This window comes from Ursus americanus, chromosome X, assembly GCF_024610735.1.
Source record: "Ursus americanus isolate L20-20 chromosome X, mUrsAme1.1.p, whole genome shotgun sequence".
NCBI classification, from domain to species: domain Eukaryota; kingdom Metazoa; phylum Chordata; class Mammalia; order Carnivora; family Ursidae; genus Ursus; species Ursus americanus.
This window is the reverse complement of record NC_142164.1, coordinates 88,544,554-88,570,351: the sequence shown is the minus strand read 5'-3', so window position 1 is coordinate 88,570,351 and position 25,798 is coordinate 88,544,554. Positions and strand designations below refer to the sequence as shown.

The following is a 25,798-nucleotide window of genomic DNA, read 5'->3' as shown; positions in this document are numbered from 1 at the left end:
TGTAAAGCCATATAAGTGATTAATACTTTAATAAAAATGAGCCTTTCAAATCATTAGGGTAACAATCACTTCATAATCTCCCCAAACTCTCAAACACAATCCTTTCTGGCCTTTGCAATTTAACCTGTCTACAGATCTCTTCCGCTACTTTATGAAGCCAATAACATTTTGAATTGGCAGAGCTATTTTTCCAGAAGTTTTTGTTACTGACACACTTTTGTTATTACCCAGAATTCATGTTTTATACTGAGTTTAATAAGTAACGTCCTTCTCCTTAGGCCCTCTGCGTTCCCTGGCGAAGCACAGGCTAAAATGCAAAGAACTGCCCTACCTTTGCAACCATAACGCCGAAACTCTTTTTCGCGTCTAATTCTTTCCACATATTGTGTCGCAGGGAGAGGCGGAGAGAGTAAATCATATTGCTGGATGAAAACCAGGCCCTCGGAGACAAAACAGCCCTGTGTGGAAAGGAAACCACTTCCTGGGCTTCTCTGGACCCTGCCGCCTCCCAAGTGCCCCCGGAGGTGGAGTTGACCCCCACAAAAATGGGAGGCTACAACCAATTCCAGGAAATGCGACACACAAATCTTACAGTTTGAATTTGTATTGTTCACATCTCTTGATGATCTTGAAATGAACAAACTGTAATTAAAAACTTTCAAAATACCATGAGCGCATGTTTGTTGGACAAATTTCATATGGGATGATGCCCAAAACAGAAAAGCCAGATTTCTGCTAACCAACCCCCTCGACCCCAATTCCTTTCCCAGAGGTAACACAGCAAAGGAGCCTGGGAAAGACACACAATTTTCCAGACCTTTTATTGAAAAAGACAAATGGTTTTACAGCATGCCATGCGTCGTTCAACATCCTGCTTTTCTGTTTCGTGAGTGTTGGAGGTCATTCTATACCACTGCACTGCAGCATTACGACATTCCCCTTAACAACTGCGTAATGTTCTGTCGCAGGGATGCACTGGGATTTAACGGGTCGTCTCTTGACGCCGGGCTACCGGCGCGGCTATGAGCACCCTTGTATGCACATCCTGGGCCACGCGCACAGAGCCGTAGAGGAGAGGCCCACAGGTTGACGTCCCTGTGCACGCTCCATTTGCTGTAAAGCCTTCTCTGAACAGGTCTTCCCTTTCTTCGATGTCAATGAAATTAAATGCTGCCAGCATAATGTTTTCTGCAGTGTCTTTCATTTATCAGAGCAGACAATAAATCCAGAGATGACGGCATGTATACCACCGTCCATACCTTATAAATCCTCACATCTGCATCCATTTCAGTGCCCGGCTGTGGCGGACACTTGATAAATGTTGGAGAGAGTAGGAAGAGCTAACTGGATACAGGGGGTATGAAACGAAAGTGTTCATAACCTCAAGTTCCTAAAGTTAGAAATCAGGTCTTAATTTGGTTAGTGAATCAAGATTTAATTGGATCCCATCTTCTAGATGTACCTTACATCTAGAAGCTGGGAAACATTTCGGCAAATTTCTTAGTTTGGGCATAGTTGCAAGATGAATGACGATTCTTACTTTACTATGGAAGTCTGCTAAAGGAACTGTGTGAAATGAATGGACAAAGAAAATGTACGATTCAGGACCAAATAGTCAGTTATAGGCACATTTGCATTCATCTGGGGTTTACAGCATTATATACATGCATTTTAATGTAAAAATACACCAAATATACCCCCACCCTCTGCCCACTGTCTACAGATCATGCCCTTGATGGGCAGCTGAGCAAGCGAAGGACGGCTTCCTTTGGGCTTGGAGTGGAAGCACTTCCTCCAGGGGGTGGGGCAGGTGGCAATTCTGTCCCCGAAGGTCCAGAGGTGACCTGGCCCAGTGAAGTGCTGCTGGCTTTGAAAAGGAGATGGAGGGGAGGGTGAGACTGATCCCATGGACCCACGTAAATGACTGGACAGTGGTTTTGCAGTTGAGGAAACAAACCGGACAAAGTCCGAAGTGGAGGACTCTTGGGGTAAAGTAATAGAGGAAGTTACAAATGAATCTGTCAGTCTGTGGAAAGAAAATGATGCCTTTGAATTTCTGTAAGAATGGTGGTGTTTCATCCTTAAATCTCATTAACAAAAGACCAGGCTTAGTTTAACAGTATGACACACACTCATGTGTAAGAATAAATTGTCGGTGGAGCCTTCAGTCAACAAATATTTGTGGAGCACACGAGGGCTGGGCCCTGGGCTCGGCCTCAGGATATAGAGAACTGACCGGAAGGAGCTGAGATGGCCACGGGAGTTGACTTTTCCCAGGAGTACCATACACAAACCAGCAACTGTGGGGCTTTCCCTGACATCCCTGTTTGTGAGGCTGGCTTGGGCCCTCTGCCTGCTTTGGTCAGTCAAGTCACTGTGTTCTCTAGTCCCCTCTGAGCAGCCTGGGCCCACCTCCTCGCCCTATTGCCCCGGCCTATCAGAAATGGGGAGCAACAGGTCTGTACTAACTGGAAATGGCTAGGAAATGGCCCTCCAGGCGATTCGTTTTCTTGCCTTCTTCCAAAAAGGAAGGATTTATATCTCAACATTTACATCACAGCCCAGCCCTTGGGCATCCTCCTTCACAAGACGTTCAGGTGGGGACAGGGCTTCGGTGCTGGCAGGCAGAGAACTCTGTGTGATTCCTCACACAGAACTGGCCAAACACAGACTTTACTGTGTGAAGCAGCCTGAAATTCAGGACCAGAAAAGAATCTCACCTTCTGAATCCAAACCCCCAAACCCCCAAATCAAAACAAACAAACAAACAAAAAAACCCCTAGATGACAGCAAGTTTTGGCACAGCAGTCTACCATTTTTTGGGTGGTTATAGATAATACAACACCAAGCTTATGAATATTAAAAAAAAATATTCCCCAAGAGTCAAAGGAAGTCCAGGAAAAAGACAACAAAAATTCCTTTTTGTTTGGGAGGGGTACTCTGGTAAGTGTTTCCTTTCGCACAGAAAAGAAGAGCTGAGACTGAAGCCGTGCTGATCTTCACATACGTGCCTGACTTCTGTCAACGCAACCTAAAACAAGAGACAATATTTAATTTTCTTTATTTGGAGGAAAAACCATGCAACATCAGAGACGGTCATTTTAACAAGTTTTTCTTATGGAAACGAACAAGCGGCTAAGAGCTAGGCATCACTGGCATCGTTTTGGAGCTGACATGCTTTTTGATTAAGTTACAAAGTTGGTTTACCTAAGACCAGACCAGTGACTTCAGGTATACTGGACTAAACAAAGCTGACAAGGAGATTATGTTGAATTACCTCCAAGATGTGAGAATCACCAATTAGAGCGCAAAGCTCAATGTCCTTTCTTTCAAATAATAAGGCCACAGGGAAACTTCAGGTTAGACTACATTGTGTGTTCCTCATGGCCTTCCGTAAGAGAACAGGCATCGAAGTGATGAGGTTATTCAGTTCTTACTTACCGTCATGTGCGGAAACTCACCTCAGGCCTTCCCTTCAGGTGTCTGGGCCCCAAGTTCCGTGGGATCTGGTTTTCGATGCTGTAGGTGGAGGCTGTCTAGCTTCTGCAGATCTCCTGTAAGACCATTTCTAAGATCCTTGTTGTTTCTCAGAAATTCTTTCACCACCTGCAGTCGATTTAAGATCTGCAAGAGGAAACCATACAATGTACGGCTTAGATCATTTTATAGTGGGCTTGTAATTCAGATGGAAAACTTTCTAGGTCCGAGACGGGCTCCTGCTCACGTGTCCGCCAATAGCTGGTTCTGGGGCCACACAAGGGGGTGTTTGTTTGTCTCCTCAAACTTTTTTGCTTTTAAGGGCTAATATCTAAAATAGATAAAGAACTCATATAACTCAATAGCCAAAACCCTCCAAATAATCCAGTTAAAAATGGACAAAGGACCTGAATAGACATTTTCCCAAAGAAGATGTATGATTGGCCAACAGGCATATGAAAACGTGCTTGACATCATTCATCATTAGGGAAACGCAAATCAAAACTACAGTGAGATCTCACCACATGCCTGTTAGAACGGCCATCGTCAAAAAGACAAGAGATGGGGCGCCTGGGTGGCAGAGCAGTTGGGCGTCTGCCTTCGGCTCAGGGCGTGATCCTGGCATTATGGGATCGAGCCCCACATCAGGCTCCTCCACTATGAGCCTGCTTCTTCCTCTCCCACTCCCCCTGCCTGTGTTCCCTCTCTCACTGGCTGTCTCTATCTCTGTCGAATAAATAAATAAAATCCTTAAAAAAAAAAAAAAGACAAGAGATAACAGAACATTGGAGAGGATGTGGAGAAAAGGGAACCCTTGTGAACTGTTGGTGGGAACGTAACTTAGTGCAGCCACTATGGAGAACAGTATGGACGTTCCTCAAAAAATTAAAAATAGAACTACCCTATGATCCAGCAGTTCCACTTCTGGGAACATATCTGAAGCAAATGAAAACACCATGTCGAAGAGATTATCTGCACCCCTGCGTTCATAACCGGCATTATTTACAATAGCTAAGACATGGAAACAACCTAAGCATCCATTCGTAGATGAATGGTTAAAGGAGATGTGGTGTGTATACACAATGGGATATTATTCAGCCATCATCAAGAAGGAAATCTCGCCATTTGTGATAACGTGTATGGACCCTGAGGGCATTAAAGTAAGAGAAGTCAGAGAAAGACAAATACTGCACGATCTCATTTATATGTGGAATCCTTAAAAAAAAACAAACTCATAGAAGAAGCAGACTTGTAGTGACCGGTGGTGGGAGGTGAGTGGAGGAGGAATGGGAAGAAGGTGGTCAAAAGGTACAAACTTTAGTTATAAGATAAATAAGTCCTAGGGATGGAACGTACAACACGATGACGATAGCTAACACTGCTGTGTGATACACACGACAGTTGTTAAGAGAGTAAATCCTAAGTATTCACATCTCCAGGAAAAGTCTTTTTCCTTTTTTTTTTTGTATCTGGATGAGCTGATGATGTTAACTAAACTTACAGTGGTGATCATTTCACAATATATGTAGGTCGAATCATCAGGCTGTATACCCTAAGCTCACGCAATGCTGCATGTCAGTTATATCGCAATAAAAATGGAAAACATTTTGAAAATTCTTTTTTGCTTTAAAACCTCCTCCATTTGTAGGAAAGGGCTATCTATATCTCAATATGTGTACATACATACATATATAAGTATATATAAAAATAAAATTAGGGGCGCCTGAGTGGCTCCTTCGGCTGGGCAGCCGACTCTTGATTTTGGTTCAGGTCTTGATCTCAGGGTCGTGGGATCGAGCCCCGTGATAGGCTCTACTCTCAGCGTGGAGTCTGCTTGAGATTCTCTCTTCCTCTCCCTCTGCCCCTCCTCCCGCTCACATGCTCTCTCTCTCAAATAAATAAATAAATAAATAAATAAATAAATAAATAAAATCTTAAAAAAAAAAAGAAGCCCTTTCATTTGGAATTTGTACCTGCACACTTATTACTATTAAAAATTTATAAAATATACATCTGTTTAATAGTAATAATGTACAGGTACAGAATTCAAAATGAACACATGGGAACAAGGTAAAAAGTCAGTTTGACAGTCAAAACAAATTTTTTAAATTAAGAATGGGGAAGATTTGGGGCACCCGGGTGGCTCAGTCGTTAGGCATCTGCCTTCGGCTCAGGGTGTGATCCCGGCATTCTGGGATCGAGCCCTGTATCAGGCTCCTCCGCTGGGAGCCTGCTTCTTCCTCTCCCACTCCCCCTGCTTGTGTTCCCTCTCTCGCTGGCTGTCTCTCTCTCTCCGTCGAATAAATAAATAAAATCTTTAAAAAGAAAAAAAAAAGAATGGAGAAGACTTGTTCATGTTTATAGGTAAAGGGAGAAGAGGAAATGGTGGAAAAAGAGAAAGTACTCGAAAAATTATGGAATGTAGTCAGACAGACTTGGATTTTGAAGCTCAGCTTTACCACTTAACTAGCTGTGCAACTCTGGGCCAGACACTTGACCTCTCTGAGCTTCCTTGCGTGTATGCAAATGAAAGCTGATGATACCAACACCACCTAGGATTCTTATGAGGACTAGAAATAATATACTCGAAGCGCTTAGTGTTGCGTGCGGTACACCCCTTCTTTTCTACGTTCCTTCTACAAATATTTATCGAGAGCCAGTCTACTGTGTGCCACGCACTGCTCCAGGCAAAAGAGGCTTCGTACCTCCATTCTTCCCAACTCTAGGGCTTGTCTTGCACGTGTCTCTGGGCCCCTTCTCACCACTCCACGTCTCCACTTCCACCGTGGTCTGAACCCCGTACGGGCAGCAGCCTCCCCCTGGGTCTCCCCTCTCCTGTCCTCCACCCTTCCAATGGCTCACAGGCCACTAGGACTTGCTTCCCCCACCTTCCTTTCCCTAACCTCCTCACCCACTTTTATTTCCGCACCCCCACTCCAGCCACTCTGCTCCACCTGCTGTGGCCCCTGCCCGAAGGCTCTTCCTCCAGATGTGCACGCGGCTAACCCTCCACAGGACCCCTGACCCCTGCTACTCAGCCCCACTCTGCTAACTCCTGATCCCCCAGACCATGCTCCACATAGGACTCCTTTTAACGCTTAGGAGCGTCGTTTACTTACTACGTTGACTGCTTACTGTCTCCCCCTACAGGGATCTTTGGCTTGTTCACTAATGCACACCGAGCTTCTAGAACGGGGCCTGGCACATTGGAGGCGCATGCTCTGTAACTATTTCTGAAATGTAATAAATGAAGGGTCATTTCGATCCTTCCCCCGACTGCTTCAGGTACGTTCTGTCCCTGCCCCTGCTGCTCAAGGCTCCCCAGGGGTCTCTGTGGAGATGGTTCCCCTTACCAGGGTTTAAGAAATCAGTAATGATTGTAAAGAATGCGCAAATTCCTTACGTGGTTTTCAGCCACTTACTGCGCTTTAGCCTGCCGTGCTTTAGCTGAATGGTTAAACCCACTGGATCCTAACAGAGCACTGAGGGTTGGCAGGACGACGTGGAGGGGTCTTGGGTGGCGGCCAGAGGCCGCTGCGGATGGGCCCATGGTGAACACACTCCACACATGTCCCAAGGGGCCCGAGCAGCTGCTGCTCCCACTCGGCTCTGGAGCGGAAGGCATTTCGCAATCACAGTCAGACAGCGGAGTGCATGTTAACGGGAAGCCCTTTTTATAACGCCAGATACCACTGAGGCTCGTCAACTGAACAGAACAGGACGGAGGTGGTGAGCTCTGTCTGCTATGCGGTCCCTGGCACACCCACGCCCCGGGATGCGCTCCTGGAAACTGTCACACTAAATTACCACCACCAACCGTTTTTTCTCTACTTGGCTTTCCAACGTTAGCCATACTGTTTTCACGAGCACCAGAAAGAGTCACCATAAAAGCCCGTGGTCCTACTGTAAGCACGGTGTTTCTAAATTCCTGGACACCTGGTTTTTAATATTTTAGCACCTCAGATGAGAAGGCACCTTACTGTCGATGGTGTCTTACAATAAATTGGCAGTGGGTTTTTTTGTTTGTTTCTTTCTTTCTTAGAAGTAACTGGATTCATGGTGTCCTACAGTTGATGGCACTTTAGAGTCACTGAAATCTGGCGTGTTGACTCCTCTGACTTTGGAGACTAACCCTAAAGACCATGGATGCCCATCTATGGTATGGAACTTGCAAAAGAGATCAGTTTCACACCTTGTGGAAAGCCAACCTTCAACTTCTTCGAGATAACATGCCAATCAATCCTAACCTACATTTTGATCAATTGAAATATCGAGATAGATGCCATGGTCTACTGAACAGAAAGCATGAAAAATGAGAATTTATCGGTTCTATCTAGAGAATTTGGGGACCCAGAGGACAAGCTCACTCACCCCAATTTCCTGTCTGTGAAACAGAGATAATGAGGGCTCGAAATTTACAGTAGCTAGCTCCTCGGTGATACAGGAGCTGCAGGGCTACATGTGGAAAGGCACAGGGCCAGAGCAGCGAGACCCCCGGGCCAGCCGTGTGACCTGGCGTCTGTCAGCGTCTGTCCTTGCGGTCGCTGCCTCGCATGGAAAGCAGGGGGATCTGGTCTCTGCCAGGTTCCCTGCAAGCTCCTAACTTATATAGACTCCTGGCTTGAGTGCACGGCTACGGATGCATTCTGTTGCTTGTTACACAAACAGAAAAAAGAACTGCGGCTCCCTCAAGAGTGAACACGGAGCTACTGACACCTCTGGGGCTTTCGGCCTGACCCCGTTCTACGCAGCTTCTGATGGAAGCAGCAGAAACAAAACTGGGGCCGGTTCTAATGGTATTTTAAAATAAAGTCAGACAAAACACATGGATTTAGAGAACAGAAGACGTAGCCATCTTTTTCATTGCTGTACACGCCTGGCGTGCTGAGTTGGGAGCGTCCAAAAACCAGTGGTTCTCAGTCCCTCTGCTAAAGGAGCTCACCAAGTTGAATGAAGCATCTAGGTCAAGGGCAAAACGGTTAACAGAGGCCTAGAGAGCAGCGAGGAGCATGGCTTAATGAATGAAACACACACTTTGTATTCAATAAACATTCTGTCTGTGTTTAAAGAGGGAACCAGCAAAACTACTTTCCTTGGACAAGGTAGAATGGAGAGGTAAAATGATTTGTCCAAGATCTCCTGGTGATCTAGAACTCTAATCCAGAAAGTACTGGAATATGTCTGAACTTTACTAGAATACAATTCTACTACTATTTGCTTTTTTTATACCTTGCGTGTAACAAAGGGGATTCATTTGTCCCGTATTCCCTAGCAGGACTTAAGACCATCACCAGCCTGCCTTGTCCTAAGCTGGAAACCTTGTTGATCCTTTAACCCCTCCTTCCCCACCTTCTTCCAGCCCCATGCTGCACTCCAAGTAACCTAAGCAGCCACTAAGAGCCATCAGCTCTGCCCAAGTGATGCCTCCAGAGTCCGGCCCCTCTGCCGTACCTCTAGTTTCTGTCCTTTTTCCATTTGCACACGGCTCTGACAGCCTCCTGTCAGTCTCCTGCTAGTCTCCAGCCTCCAACTACCATGAGTTAAGTTTCTCAAAGCCACATCGGATCTATTTGATTTACTTTCTCTTGCTTAAAAACACCTGTTGGCTCCCCACTGCTTTTTGGGAATAAGGTGCAAGCCCCTTGGAACAGCACAGCAAACCTTTCAAAATATGGCTTCCAAACTCACCTGACAGCCCTCGCATCGGACCGTCCCTCCTACCCTTGCCTTGTCACTGCTCCGGCCCCACTATTCTTTTATATCTCGGCAAGCACCGCTCCTTCGGCCAACAACGCCCTTGCGCTCTTGCCAGTTTGCCACACTCTGTGTGACTCTGCTAGTCCCAGCTCAACGCCACCTTCTCGGCAAAGTCTTTTTCTTGCAATCCCCCCTGACCTGCCGAGAACCCCCCTCCCCCAGCCTTCTGTTCAGAATCCCGTTGTAGCCCTTACCGTGTTTGGTCCACTCTGTGCACACATTAGGCACCCAACTGTTTGCTGATTGAGTGAAAATATTTGTGGAGAAGTAATAATGGTGTGTGCCAAAAACGTACTCATTTCTGGAAACGATTTGACTTCTAAATCAGAAACTTAGCTGGCAGGCTGTTAAAATGAGTGACTCTTCCTCCCTGGAGCCTTTCTTTGTCTTGTTTACTCACACAGAGCATACGATACTTTTTTTTTTTTTTTCTTACCTCTTCGGGCAACATGTCTTGTTCTTGGGCTTGAAGATAGATCTCTTGAAGTTTCTCCTTTAGTAATTCCATTTCTATTTCGTTGACTTGGCTCTCACTCAGGTAAACTCCTGTCTCACATTCACACCCATCTCGCTGATCTTCGGCGGGGATGTGAACAGCCCAGTCGGATGTCAGCAGCTGGTGGATTACCGGACAGATGTGTGAATGACGGAATGGAAAAGATGCTCCACTGGGTTGCTCAAAGAACTTGTAACTAGACATCTTTGGACACAATTAACCAATATCCTGTGGCCACAGAAGAGTTCTCAAGCCCAGCACAATTCTAGATTTCCTACCAAAATTAACCATTTAAATCTAACAAACTTCAACTTTTAAATGAGTGACTGCAGTTGCCTTTCCCCCCTTAGTTCTTTATGCCAGACCTGTTCAGATTAATCTGATTTTTACCTGTTCTATTCTGGTGTATGCTGCCACAATCTCTGGAATATTCTTGAATTCATTCAGGAAATTTCGGATCTTCATCTGAAAATCTCGAAGCCACAGAGAAGACACTTTCATCTCTGAAGAATGCATGATCTCGTTACGACACCTAATCACCTACCGAAAGGCCCAAAAGGATAGAAGGTTTCAAAGTCAAACGACGGGGTAAATGGAGATTGTGTAGTTCCGGAGAAAAATTACAGGGGACGCCTGGATGGGCTCAGTCGGTGAAGCGTCTGCCTTTGGCTCAGGTCACGATCCCAGAGTCCTGGGATCAAGTCCCACATCGGGCTCCCTGCTTAGTGGGAAGCCTGCTTCTCCCTCTCCCTCTGCCCTTCTCCCTGCTTGTGCTCATGCTCTCTCTTTCTCCCTCTCAAATAAATAAATAAATAAATAAATAAATAAATAAATAAAATCTTAAAAAAAAAGAGCTATGGCACATGACATATGTCAAGTGGAATTAAAAAAAAAAAAAAGAAAGAAAGGAACAACTGCAGAAAGGCTTTGTTAATTACAAAATCCACAAGTGTGGCCTGTACGTACTAGCAGGGCTTGAGGGGATGTTCAATCGCCTGCTACTTGCGAGTCATTGGGATAAGAAATACAAACGAAAAAAAAAAAAAAAAAAAAAGAAATACAAACGAGCCTACAACTATTGTTGGCTCTTGAAAGCTTGTGACTGGCTGGTGATCTCTTACACAATCCCCCAAATCTCTTAACTTAAAACCACCTGCCAAAGAGCAAGAGTATTGGTTTCTGGCTCTGGGTACACCCACAGGCTGAAGCCGACAATACAAAAAAAATCTTTTTAAATATTGCTGGAGCTCCAGGAAGCTGGGTCAAGGGGTTAAATATATATCATGGCGCTTGAACTCATGACCCCGAGACCAAGAGCTGAGCTGAAATCAAGAGTCAGACGCTTAACCCACTGAGCCACCCAGGCGCTCCATGTCTCATATATTAATTATATAATTCACATAAAGTCTTCCACATTCTTAGTTAAAAGATACAAAGGGGTCAACTTGGTACCGTGACAGTTTTTGCCTCTGCTGATACCATGCAAGATTCTCAGTCCTTTCCGCTGCTGGCATGCCAGCAAAATACACATGCGTTTTCTCTGCATATTATATATAATCCAGGTATGCTATATACTCTTTTCGATGACCCTCAGAGTAATACACATGCAAGAGCTGTTCTTTGGTGAAACAGAGAAAGTCTAAGTCTCCCAGAGGATATCTGACAAGCATCACGATCTAGTCTGACATTGTTGGTCCATTAGTGTTCATATTGCCTTCGATTCTGTGTACCTTGTCTAGTCTAGGAGAGGCAGAAAGGCAGGATTCAAATGCTGGCATACAACGGACAGAGTGATGCACCGCTTTTCTATTTTTTTCTTTTTAATATGGAAGATTACTTTGCTTCTGTTTATGGCAGACCAGGGAAGAGAAACACGTGGTTTATCTATTTTAGCAGCGAACAGTATAAGATCAAGGTGCTGGGAAACCTCAGTGAGGGAGAACTAAGGGGTCAGTCTCCTGCCTGCATTCGTGTGGGGCTTCTCGGACATACAGAAGGTTCACGCACCGTGAGCCCCGCTAGCCCACTTAGTGATGCCAACCTTGAACCAAGCACGCCGCTGTTTTGGGGAGAGCCTGTGTGCTACGCGTGCCCGGCTGCTTCGGCAGCACAGGGTGTCTCTTTAAAAACAAAAAACAGATCGTAGCGTGCATTATAGACTCAGAGGCTCAGCGTGTCAGTGGCCGTTAAGGCATGGAAAGAGTGATGGTCCTGGCTACTGTACCTTGTGATGTGGCCATTCGGTGCATACAAAGTTCTTTTTTTTTTTTTTTAAAGATTTTATTTATTTGAGAAAGAGCATGCAAGAGAGCATGAGGGGGCAGGGCAGAGGGAGAAGGAGAAGCAGATGCCCGGCTGAGCAGGGAGCCCAACGTGGGGCTCGATCCCAGGACCCTGGGATCATGACCTGAGCCAAAGGCAGATGCTTAACCGACTGAGCCACCCAGGCGCCCCTACCCAACTGACTCTCCCTGTACGGTTTTAAATCCGCCGCCTCTTACCTCTGTGACTTTCTTTCGATCCACCGTGAAGTGATCGCAGGAGTTGATGAGACTTAAAAGAGCAACGGCATCACATTCCTCAGGGCCGGTTTTGTCTGCCAGTCCTCGGGGCATGAAGGCCTTCAGTAGGGGAGGCACAAGGGACACCTGAGTCTCCTCCAACCCTAGGAGCTAGTGGGGCAGGTGTTATGGGCCGGCTTCCCAAATGACCAAACTTCTCTTACTGAGGTTTCGAGGTCGAGCCTTGTGAGTCCAAAACACGAGTCGGGAACCAGTGTGAGAGCTAAGCCTTGGCCAAGGGCAGTAACCTAAGGGCTGCTCTGCCTGTCCTTCTGCTATGGGGAATACTTAAACACTCGACAGAACTAGTTTCCTGTCCTTTCCTAATGGTGTATAAGCAGGCAGCATGGGTAGGAAGCACTAAAGTTTCAGCGGCTGAGTTGTGGAAAAGATCTGAAATTTAAAAATAATAGTTACTTCCAAGTGGGCACTTTAAAGATGACTTAAGCAAGGGGCACCTGCGTGGCTCAGTCGGGGAAGCGTCTGCCTTCGGCTCAGGTGAGGATCCCGGGGTCCTGGGGATCGAGCCCCATATCAGGCTCCTGCTCAACGGGGAGCCTGCTTCTCCCTCTCCCTCTGCTGCTCCCCCTGCTTGTGCTCTCTCTCAAATAAATAAAATCTTTAAAATAAAAAAAAAAAGATGACTTGAGCAAGTTCGTATGGTAGCATACAGTTAAGAGTCTGGGCTTGGCTGGGTTCAAATCCCAGGTCTGCCACTTGCCAACCACGTGACCCCAGGCAAGTTATTCACCCTCAGATTCCTCATCAGTAAGCAGAGGATAAGTGTGCTCATCCACCTTGAAGGACGTTGCGAGAACTAAATGAGTTAATGCAGGGGAAAGCACTTGCACGGTGCCGGGCACACGCTAAACCAACAGGCCGTAAAAGTTGCCAATTATTATGTCGATGGTGCAAGGCGAGCATGACCTCCCCAGGAGTTCCAGATGGAATCCTAGGGTTTGAGGTGCTCGATATATCAGAAGGGCCTTGTTCTAGCATGATCTTGCCTTTTGTAGGATTTTAAGGCACGGACCCCCAACATGGTGTCACCGCGAGGCCGGCACATGGTTTTTTCATGAAACAGTGCCAAATTTACACCTGAACGCAACTTTATACCAAGCTCAGCAGCTCACCAGTACATCCCTGCCAAGGGACTAGAAAAGATGACCTATGAAAGAATGCTTGCAGTAAGAACTCGAAATAAAGAGACCTGTTCCCTTGAAAAGAAACCCATCTCAGGGGCACCTGGGTGGCACAGCGGTTAAACGTCTGCCTTCGGCTCAGGGCGTGATCCCGGCGTTATGGGATCGAGCCCCACATCAGGCTCTTCCACTATGAGCCTTCTTCTTCCTCTCCCACTCCCCCTGCTTGTGTTCCCTCTCTCGCTGGCTGTCTCTATCTCTGTCGAATAAATAAATAAAATCTTAAAAAAAAAAAAAAAAGAAACCCATCTCAGCAGGCGAGCAACCGCAATGTGCCCTACACAATGCTGCTGGTAATGGTGTTCCAAGAAGGGCTTGTGGTCGGGGCCCACGCACCCCAAGGACAGGCAGGGCTACGTTCCTTGTGGTGGGGGAATCCTCCGCTGGAGCCTCCCATGATTAAGAAGAACTTTGTAGGGGTGCCTGGGTCGCTCAGTCAGTGAAGCATCTGCCTTTGGCTCAGGTCATGATCCCAGGGTCCTGGGATCGAGCCCCACGTTGGGCTCCCTGCTCAGCCGGGCATCTGCTTCTCCTTCTCCCTCTGCCCTGCCCCCTCATGCTCTCTTGCATGCTCTTTCTCAAATAAATAAAATCTTAAAAAAAAAAAAAAAGAACTTTGTATGCACCGAATGGCCACATCACAAGGTACAGTAGCCAGGACCATCACTCTTTCCATGCCTTAACGGCCACTGACACGCTGAGCCTCTGAGTCTACGATGCACGCTACGATTTGTTTTTTGTTTTTAAAGATTTTATTTATTTATCTATTTAGTTAGAGAGAGCACACCAGCAGGGGGAGGGGCAGAGGGAGAGGGAGGGAGCGAATCCCAAGCAGACTCTGCGCTGAGCACAGAGCCTGACACGGGGCTCGATCCCATGACTCTGAGATCATGACCTGAGCCAAATCAAGAGTCGGAGGCCCAACCGACTGAGCCAGCCGGGCGCCCGCGGATGCTATGATGTTAATACAGACGTTAACTCATGTAGCACAGTCAAACTAGTGCAATGAAACCGAACGAAAAAAAACATTTACTTCAGCTCCTGCTGGGAGGATGATTCCAAAGTTAGAGAGGTCTTAGGTGCCTCAAAACCAGGCACAATTTTTCTTTTCCATGACAATGTATGCCCCGCCTGGCATTTTCTCACCAGTATAGACCGGTCTTTTCCACATTCATGTTTTATTCTCATAATTATTCCCCTTCGTCCAAACTAGAGGCTGACAGGGAGGCTCTGCTCCTTCCCTGCCACTGAAAGGAGTTTCTTAAAATGGTATCACGTGCCACTGTGTTCCATCTGTCCAACGCGCAGTGGTGGGAAACGCGTGTGGCTGCCTCCCATTACCCTCTCCTGCCTCTTCAGCGAGGAGGAGGAGATGGGGTTGCAGAAACAAACAGGGCCCAGATCACGCTGGGCCTTACCGGCCCTGGAAAGGAGTCTGGAGTTTATTCTAAGGACAGCAGGAAGCCATCCAAGAGTTTTAGGCAAGGGAAGAAAACGATCTCATTTCCCCTTGAAGACCACACATCCTGCCGTGTGGGGAACCGACCGGAGGTGACCAGATGCGACCAGAGCAGCAGCAGAGGAAGCCAGGTGGGAGGCTGCAGCCAGAGGCCAGGCAGGAGGCAGAGAGAAGGAATCCACAACCAGTTTGCAGGTGTAAGCGAGGGGGCAGTGAGCGGGAGAGATGAGGCGGGGGTGGTTGTAGGTCATGGACGCTGGGGTGTGGCTGTGGGTTTGGGGGGGTAGAGATGTCGAGCCCTGCTTGAGAAGTAAATACAAAGTGCCCAGGAGGGAATAAGGAGAGGGGTGCGGCACGCAGCTGGAGAGGAGCATCTGGAGTTCAGAAGAGAGGGCAGGGCTGGGGGGACAAACTAGGGAGCCATCAGCATGAGTGCAGTATGTAACGGTGAACTCCAAGGGGCCGGGGCAGTGTTGCCAGAGGAGAAGAGGGGGACAGAAGAGGCCTGAGAAAGGCCAGCCGAGGACAGCAAGGACGCTGAAGAGGAGGAGCCAGGGAGACAGGAGGAAACCCACGGGGGACAATGACGTCACAAAACCACGGGTGTTTCAAGAAGAGGGGTCAGTCGTGCCAAATGCCTGAAAGCAAAGAAAGATGAGGCTGGAGAACTGAAGGTCACACGTGCCCGACAGGACAGACGCAGGTGGGCTGGCAGAGGCAGGACCCAGGCTGGAATGGCTTGAAGAGTCACTGGTAGCTGACGGAGAGAGCAGGCCTAAAACCCTTTCCAAGAGGCTCCAGTGGGTATGCATATGGGAGGCAGGCACGGAAATGGGGAGAGAGCTGGAGGGAGTGGCTCAAGAGAAGCTCTTCTTTCTTTTTACATTTTATTTGCCAAATATTTATTCAAGCGTTTTTATTTTTATTTATTTTTTATTTTTTTTTTAAAGATTTTATTTATTTATTCGACAGAGATAGAGACAGCCAGCGAGAGAGGGAACACAAGCAGGGGGAGTGGGAGAGGAAGAAGCAGGCTCATAGCGGAGGAGCCTGATGTGGGGCTCGATCCCATAACGCCGGGATCACGCCCTGAGCCGAAGGCAGACGCTTAACCGCTGTGCCACCCAGGCGCCCCTCAAGCGTTTTTAAAACGGCTTTATTGAGATATAATCCACATACCATACAATTCACCCCTTTGAAGCGTACAGTTGTTTGCGACACCGTGAATGGAACTTGAGGGCATTGTGCTGAGCGAAACAAGTCAAACAGAGAAAGACAAATACTGTATGATCTCACTTCTCTGTGGCATCTAAAACAAACAAAACAAAACCCCAAGCTCACAGATACAGAGAACAGTTCGGTGGTTGTCAGACGTAGGGGTGGGGGGTGGGCAAAGTGGGTGAAGGGGGTCGAAAGGTACAAACTTCCAGTTATATAAGTCATGGGGGTGTAATGTACAGCATGATGACTATAGCTAAGAACACTGTATTGCATATTTGAAAGCTGCTGAAACAGATCTTAAAACTTCTCAACACAAGAAAAAAAACTTTTTGTAACTATATATGGTGATGTGGCATCATTTCTCAATATATACTCGTATCAAACCTTTACGATGTACATTGAAAACTGATACAATGTTATATGTCGGCTATACCTCAATTAAAAAAATGTACAGTTCAGTGGTTTTGAGTATATTCACAGGGTTGTGCCTCATCACCAGTTGATTTTAGAACACGTTCATCACCCCAAAAAGCAGCCCTCGACCTCCATTAGCTATCATGTCCCTCTTACCCCAGGCCCTGGCAACCACTCATCTCTGTGTCTGTAGATCCGCCCATTCTGGACATTTCATATAAATGGAATTGTGTAATATGACTGGCTTCTTTCACTTAGCATAATGTTTTCAAGGTTCATCCAATGTCCTTGCATGTATTAGTACGTCATTCCTTTTTTTTTTTTAAGATTTTATTTATGAGAGAGAGAGAGAGAGAGAGAGAGAGCACACAAGCAGGGGGAACGGCAGAGGGAGAGGGAGAAGCAGACTCTTGCTGAGCAGGGAGCCTGACTTGGGCCTCGATCCCAGGACCGAGATCATGACCTGAGCCAAAGGCAGATGCTTCACCAACTGAGCCACCCAGGCACCCTCTTTTATTTTTTTTTAAAGATTTGTATTTATTTTGGGGGGGACAGAGGGAGAGGGAGACAGAATCCCAAGCAGATGCCTCTGAGCTTGGAGCCCGATGCAGGGCTCAATCCCCACACCCTCAGATCACCACCTGAGCTGACATCAAGAGTCAGGTGCCCAACCAACTGAACCACCCAGGTGCCCCACCTCGTTCCTTTTTATGGCTAAATGACATCTGGTTGTATGGACAGGCCACATTTTGCTCATCCATTCACCGGCTGATGGACATATGCGTTGTTCCCACCTTCTGGCTGTCATGAATAGTGCTGCTAGGAACACTCATGCACAGGTGCTTGTGTGGGTGTGTATTTTCATTTCACTGGGTACAAACCTAGAAGTGGAATTGCCAGGTCATACAGTAACCCTGTGTTTAATCTTGTCTTAAAAAAAAAACAACTAAATAAACCAAGGCGATATTAAAGCTACCTGTATGGTGATGGGAATAAGCTGGGAGGGAGAAAGAGTGGATACCTGAGGCCTGAAAGTCCATGGACAGGTGGGAGGGGATATGGTCCGACATACAAGTGGAGGGCCAAGGTGGTAAGAAGAGAAACGCCCTTCCTCCTTTGTGGCAGAAGGAAGAAGATGGTGCATATGGAGGTAGGTTCGCAGGGCTGGTAAAAAGATGAGGAGGCAGGTATCTGGGGGCATGCATCAATGCCAGGAAAAATGCACAGTCAGTAGCTGGGAGTGAGGGTGGAGGAATGGGAGCTTGGCGAGGCAAAGGCAGCAACAGCGGTCCCCAGAAACAGGAGCCCTATACAGAGGCGTGGCCAGAACACTGGGGCTCATGGTCAAGAACTAAAAGTGAAACCAGGCAGCTCCCTTGTGAGATTCTTCCCCTGAGCACAAGTAGATGATGGTGTCATCAGGGCTGCCGTTGGGCCGTGCAAGCTCAGAGAAAGGAGAAAAAAAGGAGAATGTGGTGAGAGAATATAAACACTGGGGCTGGACTAGAAGGTCTGTTGGTGACAGCAGCAAAAAGGGGCATGAGCAGGGGCCATGGGCTTCAAGAGGATTCCAAGGATATGAAAGCAGCAAGGAAGATCAAACAGGTGAGGGACAGTCACAGTAAAGGGTAGAATTTTAAGTTTCTTTCTTTTCTAGGTAAAAGTAAAAGTGGACAATTCTGTGGTGGCAACAACAACAAAAAAATGGGATGAGGGCGTAGATGCGGTGGGTTTAGGGGTCCATGACAGCCACGAGTCTGAGGCCACTGATCAAGTCCAACTTCCTTATTTTTGAGGTTAGGGAACGGAGGCTGGCCTAACGTCACACAACAGCGGCGGAGCTGGGACTCTGATCCCTGCTTCCCAGGCACCACGCCTGTGCCTGCTGCTGATCAGCATGCGGACAGACTACAAAAGTTAATTTGTGTTAGGAGATGACTTTGCCCCACCCCACCCCATACTGGGCTTCTGGAAAACATCAAAAAATTAAAAAAAAAAAATCCCCAATTGGCCCAGTTAGCAAGTCACAGTGCCAAGATCTAACAGTCTTCTATCTGGCTGCCCACTCCACCCGACCTCCCCAAAGTTTTATTCCTTACCTGGCCCCTTAAGAGTCCTTTCTGTTTTAGCCCTAACTTCCCTTGGCTTCCTCTGCCATCCTGATGGGACCCTACAGCCAAAATGAGCTACTTAGGGAGCCTACACTCAAAAACGCCTGATGTGTTTCTCCCTCTGGGCCTGTGCTCATGATGCTCGCTCTACATCTTGGGTCAGCGTCTCTTGTTGAAATCTTTCCTACAGCTGTCCAAGCAGGGGTAGCAAACTTAAATGCCTTGTTAGCAGAAGGGCAGAAGCAAGCTTCTACCTCGCTAAGCTAGATCGGATCCAGTACAGCAGCTCTGAGCCGCCTGGACACTAGTCCCTAAATCAAACACCCATTTCTCTCTTTCTATCTTGGCATCTGTTTATGGGGCTCTGGGCTCCAGGTGACCGGCTACCTGGTGGGTCACCTCTTACCCTTCCGAGCAGGTGCTTACCTTGGCCACCTCCCAGGCGTCGACGGGCCAGCGGCCCGGTCGGCAGTTTCCCCAGTGGACGTCTCCATTCCTGTTGGTGTGGTGTTTCAAAATCTCCTGTTTCCACTCCGCGCAAACCTGACACTGAGGCTGAAACTACAAGGGGCGGCGGTGAGAAGCGGCCCGGGAGGAAGGGCGCGGCGTCTCGGGCAAGTGAGCCCGGGGCGTTGCAGTCGGCCCCGCCCCAGGAAGGGCTCGGGACCCTACGCTCCGGGACCGGGACAGGGGAAGGGGGGCCAGGGGCTCACCTGGCGGGCGCGCGGGCTACACTGAGAGCCGCTGCGGCAGGCGGCGCGGGGGCCCAGGCTTGGGGCAGCGGCGAGCAGGCCGCGGTGGAAGGCCAGCACCTCGCGGGCGACGAAGCCCTGCAGGCAGCCGCGCAGCAGCAGCAGGCAGTGGCCCGCCTTCACCCAATTCTTGTACTCCGCGCAGTTGAGGCGCGCGGCCAGTTCAGACAGCACCATGTCCCGCTCGGGCCGGGGACCGTACGGGGCACGGAGCCAGGGGCGAGGGGCGGGGCGAGCGGCAGTGCGCAGGCGCGGAAGCCTGGGTGGTACCGTCGGCCCGGCCTGGCCCCGCCCGGAGTCCGCCCGCACGTGCAGGGAGAAGGGAGGGGCCAGAGCTCCTCGCGCGGCGCCGTGCATCCCGGGGCGGAGCCTTCTGGTTTAACCCGTACGCCTGCCCCACCCCAGTGTTAGGTGACAGATGTGTAATTCCTTTATCCCGCGCTTGCCCATAAAGCTTGTACCTGAAACTCTTACGCCCCCTTGTCTGTTCCCCCAAACAGACCCTGCCAGTCCCCGACTCGACTCCCTCTCCTGATGTCCGTGCTCTTTTATTGTAGACATATATAAGATGCTCAAGGCACACTTTTTAAATTATGTATGTTCCTTGCATTACACAATTCTATAAAGTTTATTTAGTTCCTAAACCCAACTGATTGGCTGTAGCAGATAAAAGCTTTAGTGCAGTGTGACCGCTGGCTACCTGCACCACGCATCTACCATGCGTCTGCAGTGCCAGGGTGACGCAAAGCTCAAAAACATAGGCCATTGGGCCATCTAGCAGAAGCAAACAGGACGACGCATCCCCTGGACTCTGTGGAGAGCTGCACCGCCCCGAGCCGGTAAGGGCTTCTTCCACTATGATCCTGAAGCATCCAGCTTAGATGATTATTTAATACTCTCGGTTATAATTAGTGCTTCTTACACAAGGCAGTCTTAACTTTCAAATAAGTGCCATGAGGATCAGAAGGCAATGGACTGTCAACTCCGTATGACAAGAGTTCCTCTCAGTTTTAGTTGCTTTTTAGTGAGCTTCTTGAGCTTGGAAGAGTGTTAAAATTGTGTGTAAATGGCTCTGGGGGGAAGACTCTAAACGAAACTTTCCCCTGACTTCGTGGTTAAGACCAAAGTGGCACAAGTGTGTAGGAGCTCTAGCTCTGAATTTTAACTGTTTGATCTTAAGCAAATTACTTCATTTCCCTGGGCCTCAGTTTACTCATCTGTAGAAGGAGGATATTAATACCTACCCCACTGAGTTGTTGTGAGGATTAAATATACACTGAAGTACTTAGGACAGTGCCTGGCAATAGTAAGCTCTCAGTAAGTATTAGCTATTATTTTACATTGATCTAAAAGTGCCATTCCATCCATCAGTCATATTCCTGGGCAAGGAATTTGAACAAATCATTGGCCACTTGGAAGTGGAGACAATATACAGAAAATCGTGAGACCTGGTCTCCTGGGGTTGCACAGCACAATGCTGGCTGGCGTCTGCTTTTCTCTTAATAACCTCAATACTAAATCCACCCTAAGTAAATTTCAAATCATTTCCTTAGACATTCTGTCCACTCCCATCAAACCAAATGAAAGAGGAAATTCCCCAAGAAACAGTGAAATATACATTAACATTTTTTCTTTCTGTCCCTTAAGTTTCGCAGTAAGTTCTCTTAAAATTTTCTGTATATTATTGATTTTATATCAAGAACTTGGATAATAAATATTAAAGTAAAATATCATAGGTAATTCTTTGAGGGAAAAATCATGAACTTTTTTATGTAGAAAATGGATTCTGAATTTAGAGTAGCAAAATTATACTTCTTGGAGTTATAGAATTAATCATGGTCCAAAGAAAGACTAACAAACTGTTAGTAACCTGTGGCTGAATGCGTTACTGTATTAACGGCAACACAGTTATTAGTGGTATTTAAATTCAAATCATGTATATTTTAGTTTCTGCTTGCACTAGCTCAGAGTTAACTTTCAAACATAAGGTCCATCCCCTGCTTTTAATAACTTGTTAAGTTCTGTTGAATTTTTCGCTTTCCTCCTCTCTAATTCTGAAAGTAGCTGTATACATTCTGAAATGGCATTTCAGCGAATGAAAAAAGAAGGTGGCAAATCAGGACCAATTTCTTCTTTCGAAATCAAACCAATGCTAAACCAGACTACTATCCAAAACATCTCCGTGCAAATTAACTAGAGAGAGTTGGTAGTTCTCTGAAACTTGTATAAATTTTATTACCAAAATTACTAAAAATCACAGGTTGAAAAACCTTAAAAGCTAAGACCCCAACCACCTATCAGAAAAAAAATCACTATGGGCATCCAGTCCCTTTGATTGAACCTGGGTAACAAAAGAGGCAAAAGACATGGTTTATGCTGAAACCTAAGATTTGAATGCTAGTGTTTTCAAGCTTTAATAAAGTATATATCAATTCCAAGTACCAAACATGATATCAAAATTCATATTCATGGGTTTATTCTTAAGCATCGAAAGCAAATTCTGCTCACTGAATCCTATGTTGATTTGCACGAGGCATTCAGAGATGACTTATAATCAGGAAAAGTGTCCACTGAATGCATCGTGTTTAAAAAATACAATTAACGTTTCAAAACCACACTTAAAAAGAATACCTGAAAAGTTTACTCTTTCCATAAAATTTGAGACAATATTATCCTGCAGATAAAAATACATTTCTTGTATATACATGTAGATTTCTACATGAAAGACAGGACTCAGCTCCCAACAGAAAAGGGCTGACCCTTGATAAAGACATGTTAGATTGCCAAACTGATGTGATTCCCATTGTAAGGAGAACCGAAAACCGAAGGATAAAAGGTAAGTTAAAGGAAGGATAAAGTCCAGTCACCTGCTCCTGAACAGCGGCAGAGCTGGGCGAGAAGCAGGGGATAAAGGTAGAAATAAGACACCGAAGAAAGGCAAAGAAGGCCTCGACTCTGACCAGAAGGGAATGGAGAATCAAGCGAATTTGAGAACAGATATGACACAGCTGCAGTGAGATGCCTGAAATTAGAATTTGGTAGTTGATAGTTAACAGAAGCTCAAATCATCTTAAAGTGGAAGTAGAGCGTCTACAATTTACTGGAGAGCCAATATTCCAGTGACCAGATAACTCAGTACAGTATTATCATATAAAAAACTTTCCCAAATAACATTAGGTCACCAGAAGACCTTTGCTTCCGATCACATTCCTTGAAGCTTAAAAAAGTCCCTGACTCACTGGGAGAGACAGCACGGTGCTCCAAAAAGAAACTCTGCTGAGATGTGTCAGTACCAGAAACTCCACTTGACCCTGGGCAGGCACCGGATCTTGGATTCTTCAAAGTGAAGGCACTGTAACCAGGTTTCTTCCAAGCAAAACATTTTACCGTTTTGTTGACAATGAATTAAGTTGGGATTGTTTAGAACAACCTCAAGTGTGGTGGGGAAGGCAAGGGGGGGGGAGAAGTTAAGCAAGATAAAGAAACGTCACAGAAATTTCATGCAAGGGTGGAACGCTCAAGTTCTAGGTTTCCTGATTCATGCTGTATGCAGAAGTATCCTGTAAACTAAATTTGCGTAACAAAAGTTTCCATATCTTCAACGGATGAGAATGATTGCAATATCTGGGATCCTTGATCAATATGAACTATTCACTGTCTCTTCTCAAAGACGGGTTCACCTTCTTTTTTATCCAAATCCTACACTAAAAGACAAGTACGGTGCTAAACGTTCACCACCAGTCAAGTTAGGAATGTCTGAAGAAAATAAATTAAACTTGAAACAAAGAAGATGTTTTTGGTCAAATTTCAGACATGTATCATTAGAAATCAATTCTTGGCCCCACCAGGTGAAAGATGAAGGGAGGCCAGGAGAAGTCTACAGAGCTGATATACACACAAGTGAGTGTCACTGTTTGTTTGTTTTGTTTTAAACCTAGTTTTATTAAATATTGCTTCTTTGGGATGTGTTTATAACAACTCCCAGAACATTTTCATGTAAGGATTCAAAGCGGGCATATTAAAATACAGCTTCAATATAAAGTTTATCACAGTTTTACAGTATTCAAAAATGACAGACCTGCCTTAAAAAACAAAACAAAAACCAAAAAAGGACTATTACACCCAAAACATAAGAAAACAATTAAATAAACAAGTTTGGCATTTCCATAACTTTATAGTATAAAACAGAATATTAAATCTATTACTGGCAAGCGGACACCAATGTTTTACCTAGTTTGAAATGTGTCCCGTTTAAACACACTATACAAGTTCACTATACAAAAAAGATTGATGGTCTTTTTGATGAAAGAAGTGCACCCTGAAAATTTTTGCCAGTTTAGAATATTTAGCTCTTAAAGTCAAAAAAGTCCTTTTTTTTTTAAAACTGAAGGCTAAATTCAGATTTTTTTTTTGCCTTTTTTTTTTTTTTTTTTTTTTTTTTGCTGTTTTGTCTCATTTGTCAGCCTTCCTGGTTTAAAAACAATAGTGTCTATGGACGCCCACCAGGGGGCAGTGTAAGATTAGCCATTAAATCACGAACAGCTGCAAATATTGTGCATTCACCTGCAACAGAGAAAAATGGTCATTAGCTATTCGCAATACAGGAAAGATGCTGTCAACACACCGGTGGGGGTAGGGATAAGTAAATCTAAAATCAGCAAGAACTTCAAGGGTCAAAATAAAAGACTAAATTTTAACTGCACAGGTTATAGGGGATTAAGCTTTGGTGTTAAGTATCAAATACTTGGTTTGGGTTTTGTTTATTTTTCTTCTCATGGGGAAATTCTGGGTAAGACCCAGTTAGGTTTGAATTTATGGAGATATGCCTCAAGTTTCTCTATTGAAACACTGGAGCATTGGATAAGCCTTTAAAGTTAGGTTTCAAGGGTACTGACTGTTTATGCATTTTGAATCTAATGAAAAGCTCTAGTTCAGATTTATGCATCAGTTACAACATCAACCATGTCCTTCTAATGTTGCTTTGAAGACCAAATAAAAATGGCTATGATTGCACTGTCCAACAGAACTTTCTGTGCTGATAGAAATATTCTATATGTGTACTGTGGCTCCTTAGTACCTGTCATGTAGCTAGTGTGCCTGAGGAACTGGAATTTTAAATTTTAGTTAATTTTAACTAGCTTGAATTTAAATAGCCACAAGTGGCTAGTGACAGTTATATCGGACAGTGCAGTTCTATGACATATATTGGAGTTTTCTCAAACGTAAAGGAAACAATCAACTTCTGGAGTTCAACATTAATATCAATCAATAAAAAGAAAGTGATTTTTCTTAAAAGCACTTCACTGGGAGGGGAGGAAGTCATGGGTTCGAGGGGGAGGGGGTGCTGAAGTATGGCACACCGACAATCCAAAAACAAGACTTGTTTGGGGGCGGGCGGGGGAGGCTAATGACTCATCCTTTCAATTTCCCCTTCGCTCAAAGAAACCAGAGACCCTGCCTCGTACTTCTTGTGAACGTTACATATACTTAAATATAATAAACCCAAACCAGTTGTAAATAATATAAACCAAAAGCTGGGTCCCTTTCCTGGCGCGTGGCCTAATGCTATGGTGGCTGCGAGTGAGAAAACGGGAGGCCTCAACGGAAGAATGGCCTTCTGGCAAAGGGTGGGATGTGCAGTGACCCTGTGCAAGTTACTGCAAGCTTCCCTCCAACCGGTACAGAAAAAAAATGAAACTCCAGGTTTGCCCAGTCTAAGGTAGACATAAAAAAAACGACTGAAAAAAGGAAAGAAAAAGAAAAACACTCCCAAAACATCCCAACAATTTCTCAAATAAAAGGAAAAGTTATATCCTTCTTTCTCCTTTTTAAAAACACATTTTCATTATTGATAGGTAGAAAAACGTGTTTGATCCCAAGAGGATCAAAACACTCTTTCCTTTTAATTGTAAATTCCACAAGACAATAATGATAATCATCTGCTTGTGAAGGAATGGTCTTATCATCAAAGTTCTACTGGACTGCTACTTTGAAAATTCTTTTAGCTTTAAACTTTGATTCTGAAGGACCTATTTTTAGCTGAAAGAAGAGATAAGTCAAAGGATGAAAGCAGAAAATTTTAAGAAGTGGAAGAAGTCTTACAACAAAAGAAGCGTACCCTTCTCTACTGCCCGGTGCATTCCTTGTAACCTCTACATGAGTGAAAACTTGCCTATGTATATATAATACGGAGAAATAAATAGCGAAAAATATAATTTCTCCCGTGATTCCTGTTTCTAGTAAACTTTTAACACTGTGGTACCTAAAAAATGTTTCAGAGAACAACTTTCCCTCATTTAAAAACGTAATTCTGTTATTATACTATTCTAAGCAGAAAGCTACAGAGGA

General features: G+C 45.7%; 2 protein-coding genes across 5 annotated transcripts in view; both read right to left on the bottom strand.

Moving 5' to 3' along the window:
* Positions 1-802: 802 nt before the first annotated feature.
* On the bottom strand, positions 803-19,695 carry CXHXorf38 (chromosome X CXorf38 homolog). Of its 3 annotated transcripts, XM_045800714.2 has the most exons (7): positions 19,412-19,694; positions 19,125-19,259; positions 12,232-12,351; positions 10,121-10,270; positions 9,671-9,850; positions 3,462-3,624; positions 803-3,031 (listed from the first exon to the last, which is right to left on the bottom strand). In XM_045800714.2, the coding sequence occupies exons 1-6, from the start codon at positions 19,625-19,627 to the stop codon at positions 3,463-3,465; spliced, it is 963 nt and encodes a 320-aa protein (XP_045656670.1). In that variant the 5' UTR covers positions 19,628-19,694; the 3' UTR covers positions 803-3,031; position 3,462. The 3 variants fall into 3 exon arrangements, with proteins under 3 accessions (XP_045656670.1, XP_045656671.1, XP_045656672.1); XM_045800715.2 differs by lacking the exon at positions 12,232-12,351 and having other exon boundaries at positions 19,412-19,695; XM_045800716.2 differs by lacking the exon at positions 19,412-19,694 and having other exon boundaries at positions 12,232-12,684; positions 19,125-19,260.
* A 2,125-nt stretch (positions 19,696-21,820) lies between these two features.
* The window catches only part of MED14 (mediator complex subunit 14), a 73,095-nt gene continuing 69,117 nt past the window's right edge, over positions 21,821-25,798 (bottom strand). For both annotated transcript variants that reach the window (XM_087859873.1, XM_087859874.1), the window contains one exon: positions 21,821-24,013. In XM_087859873.1, the coding sequence (XP_087715999.1) occupies positions 23,940-24,013 (74 nt within the window). In that variant the 3' untranslated portion in view covers positions 21,821-23,939. The remainder of the gene's footprint in view (positions 24,014-25,798) is intronic.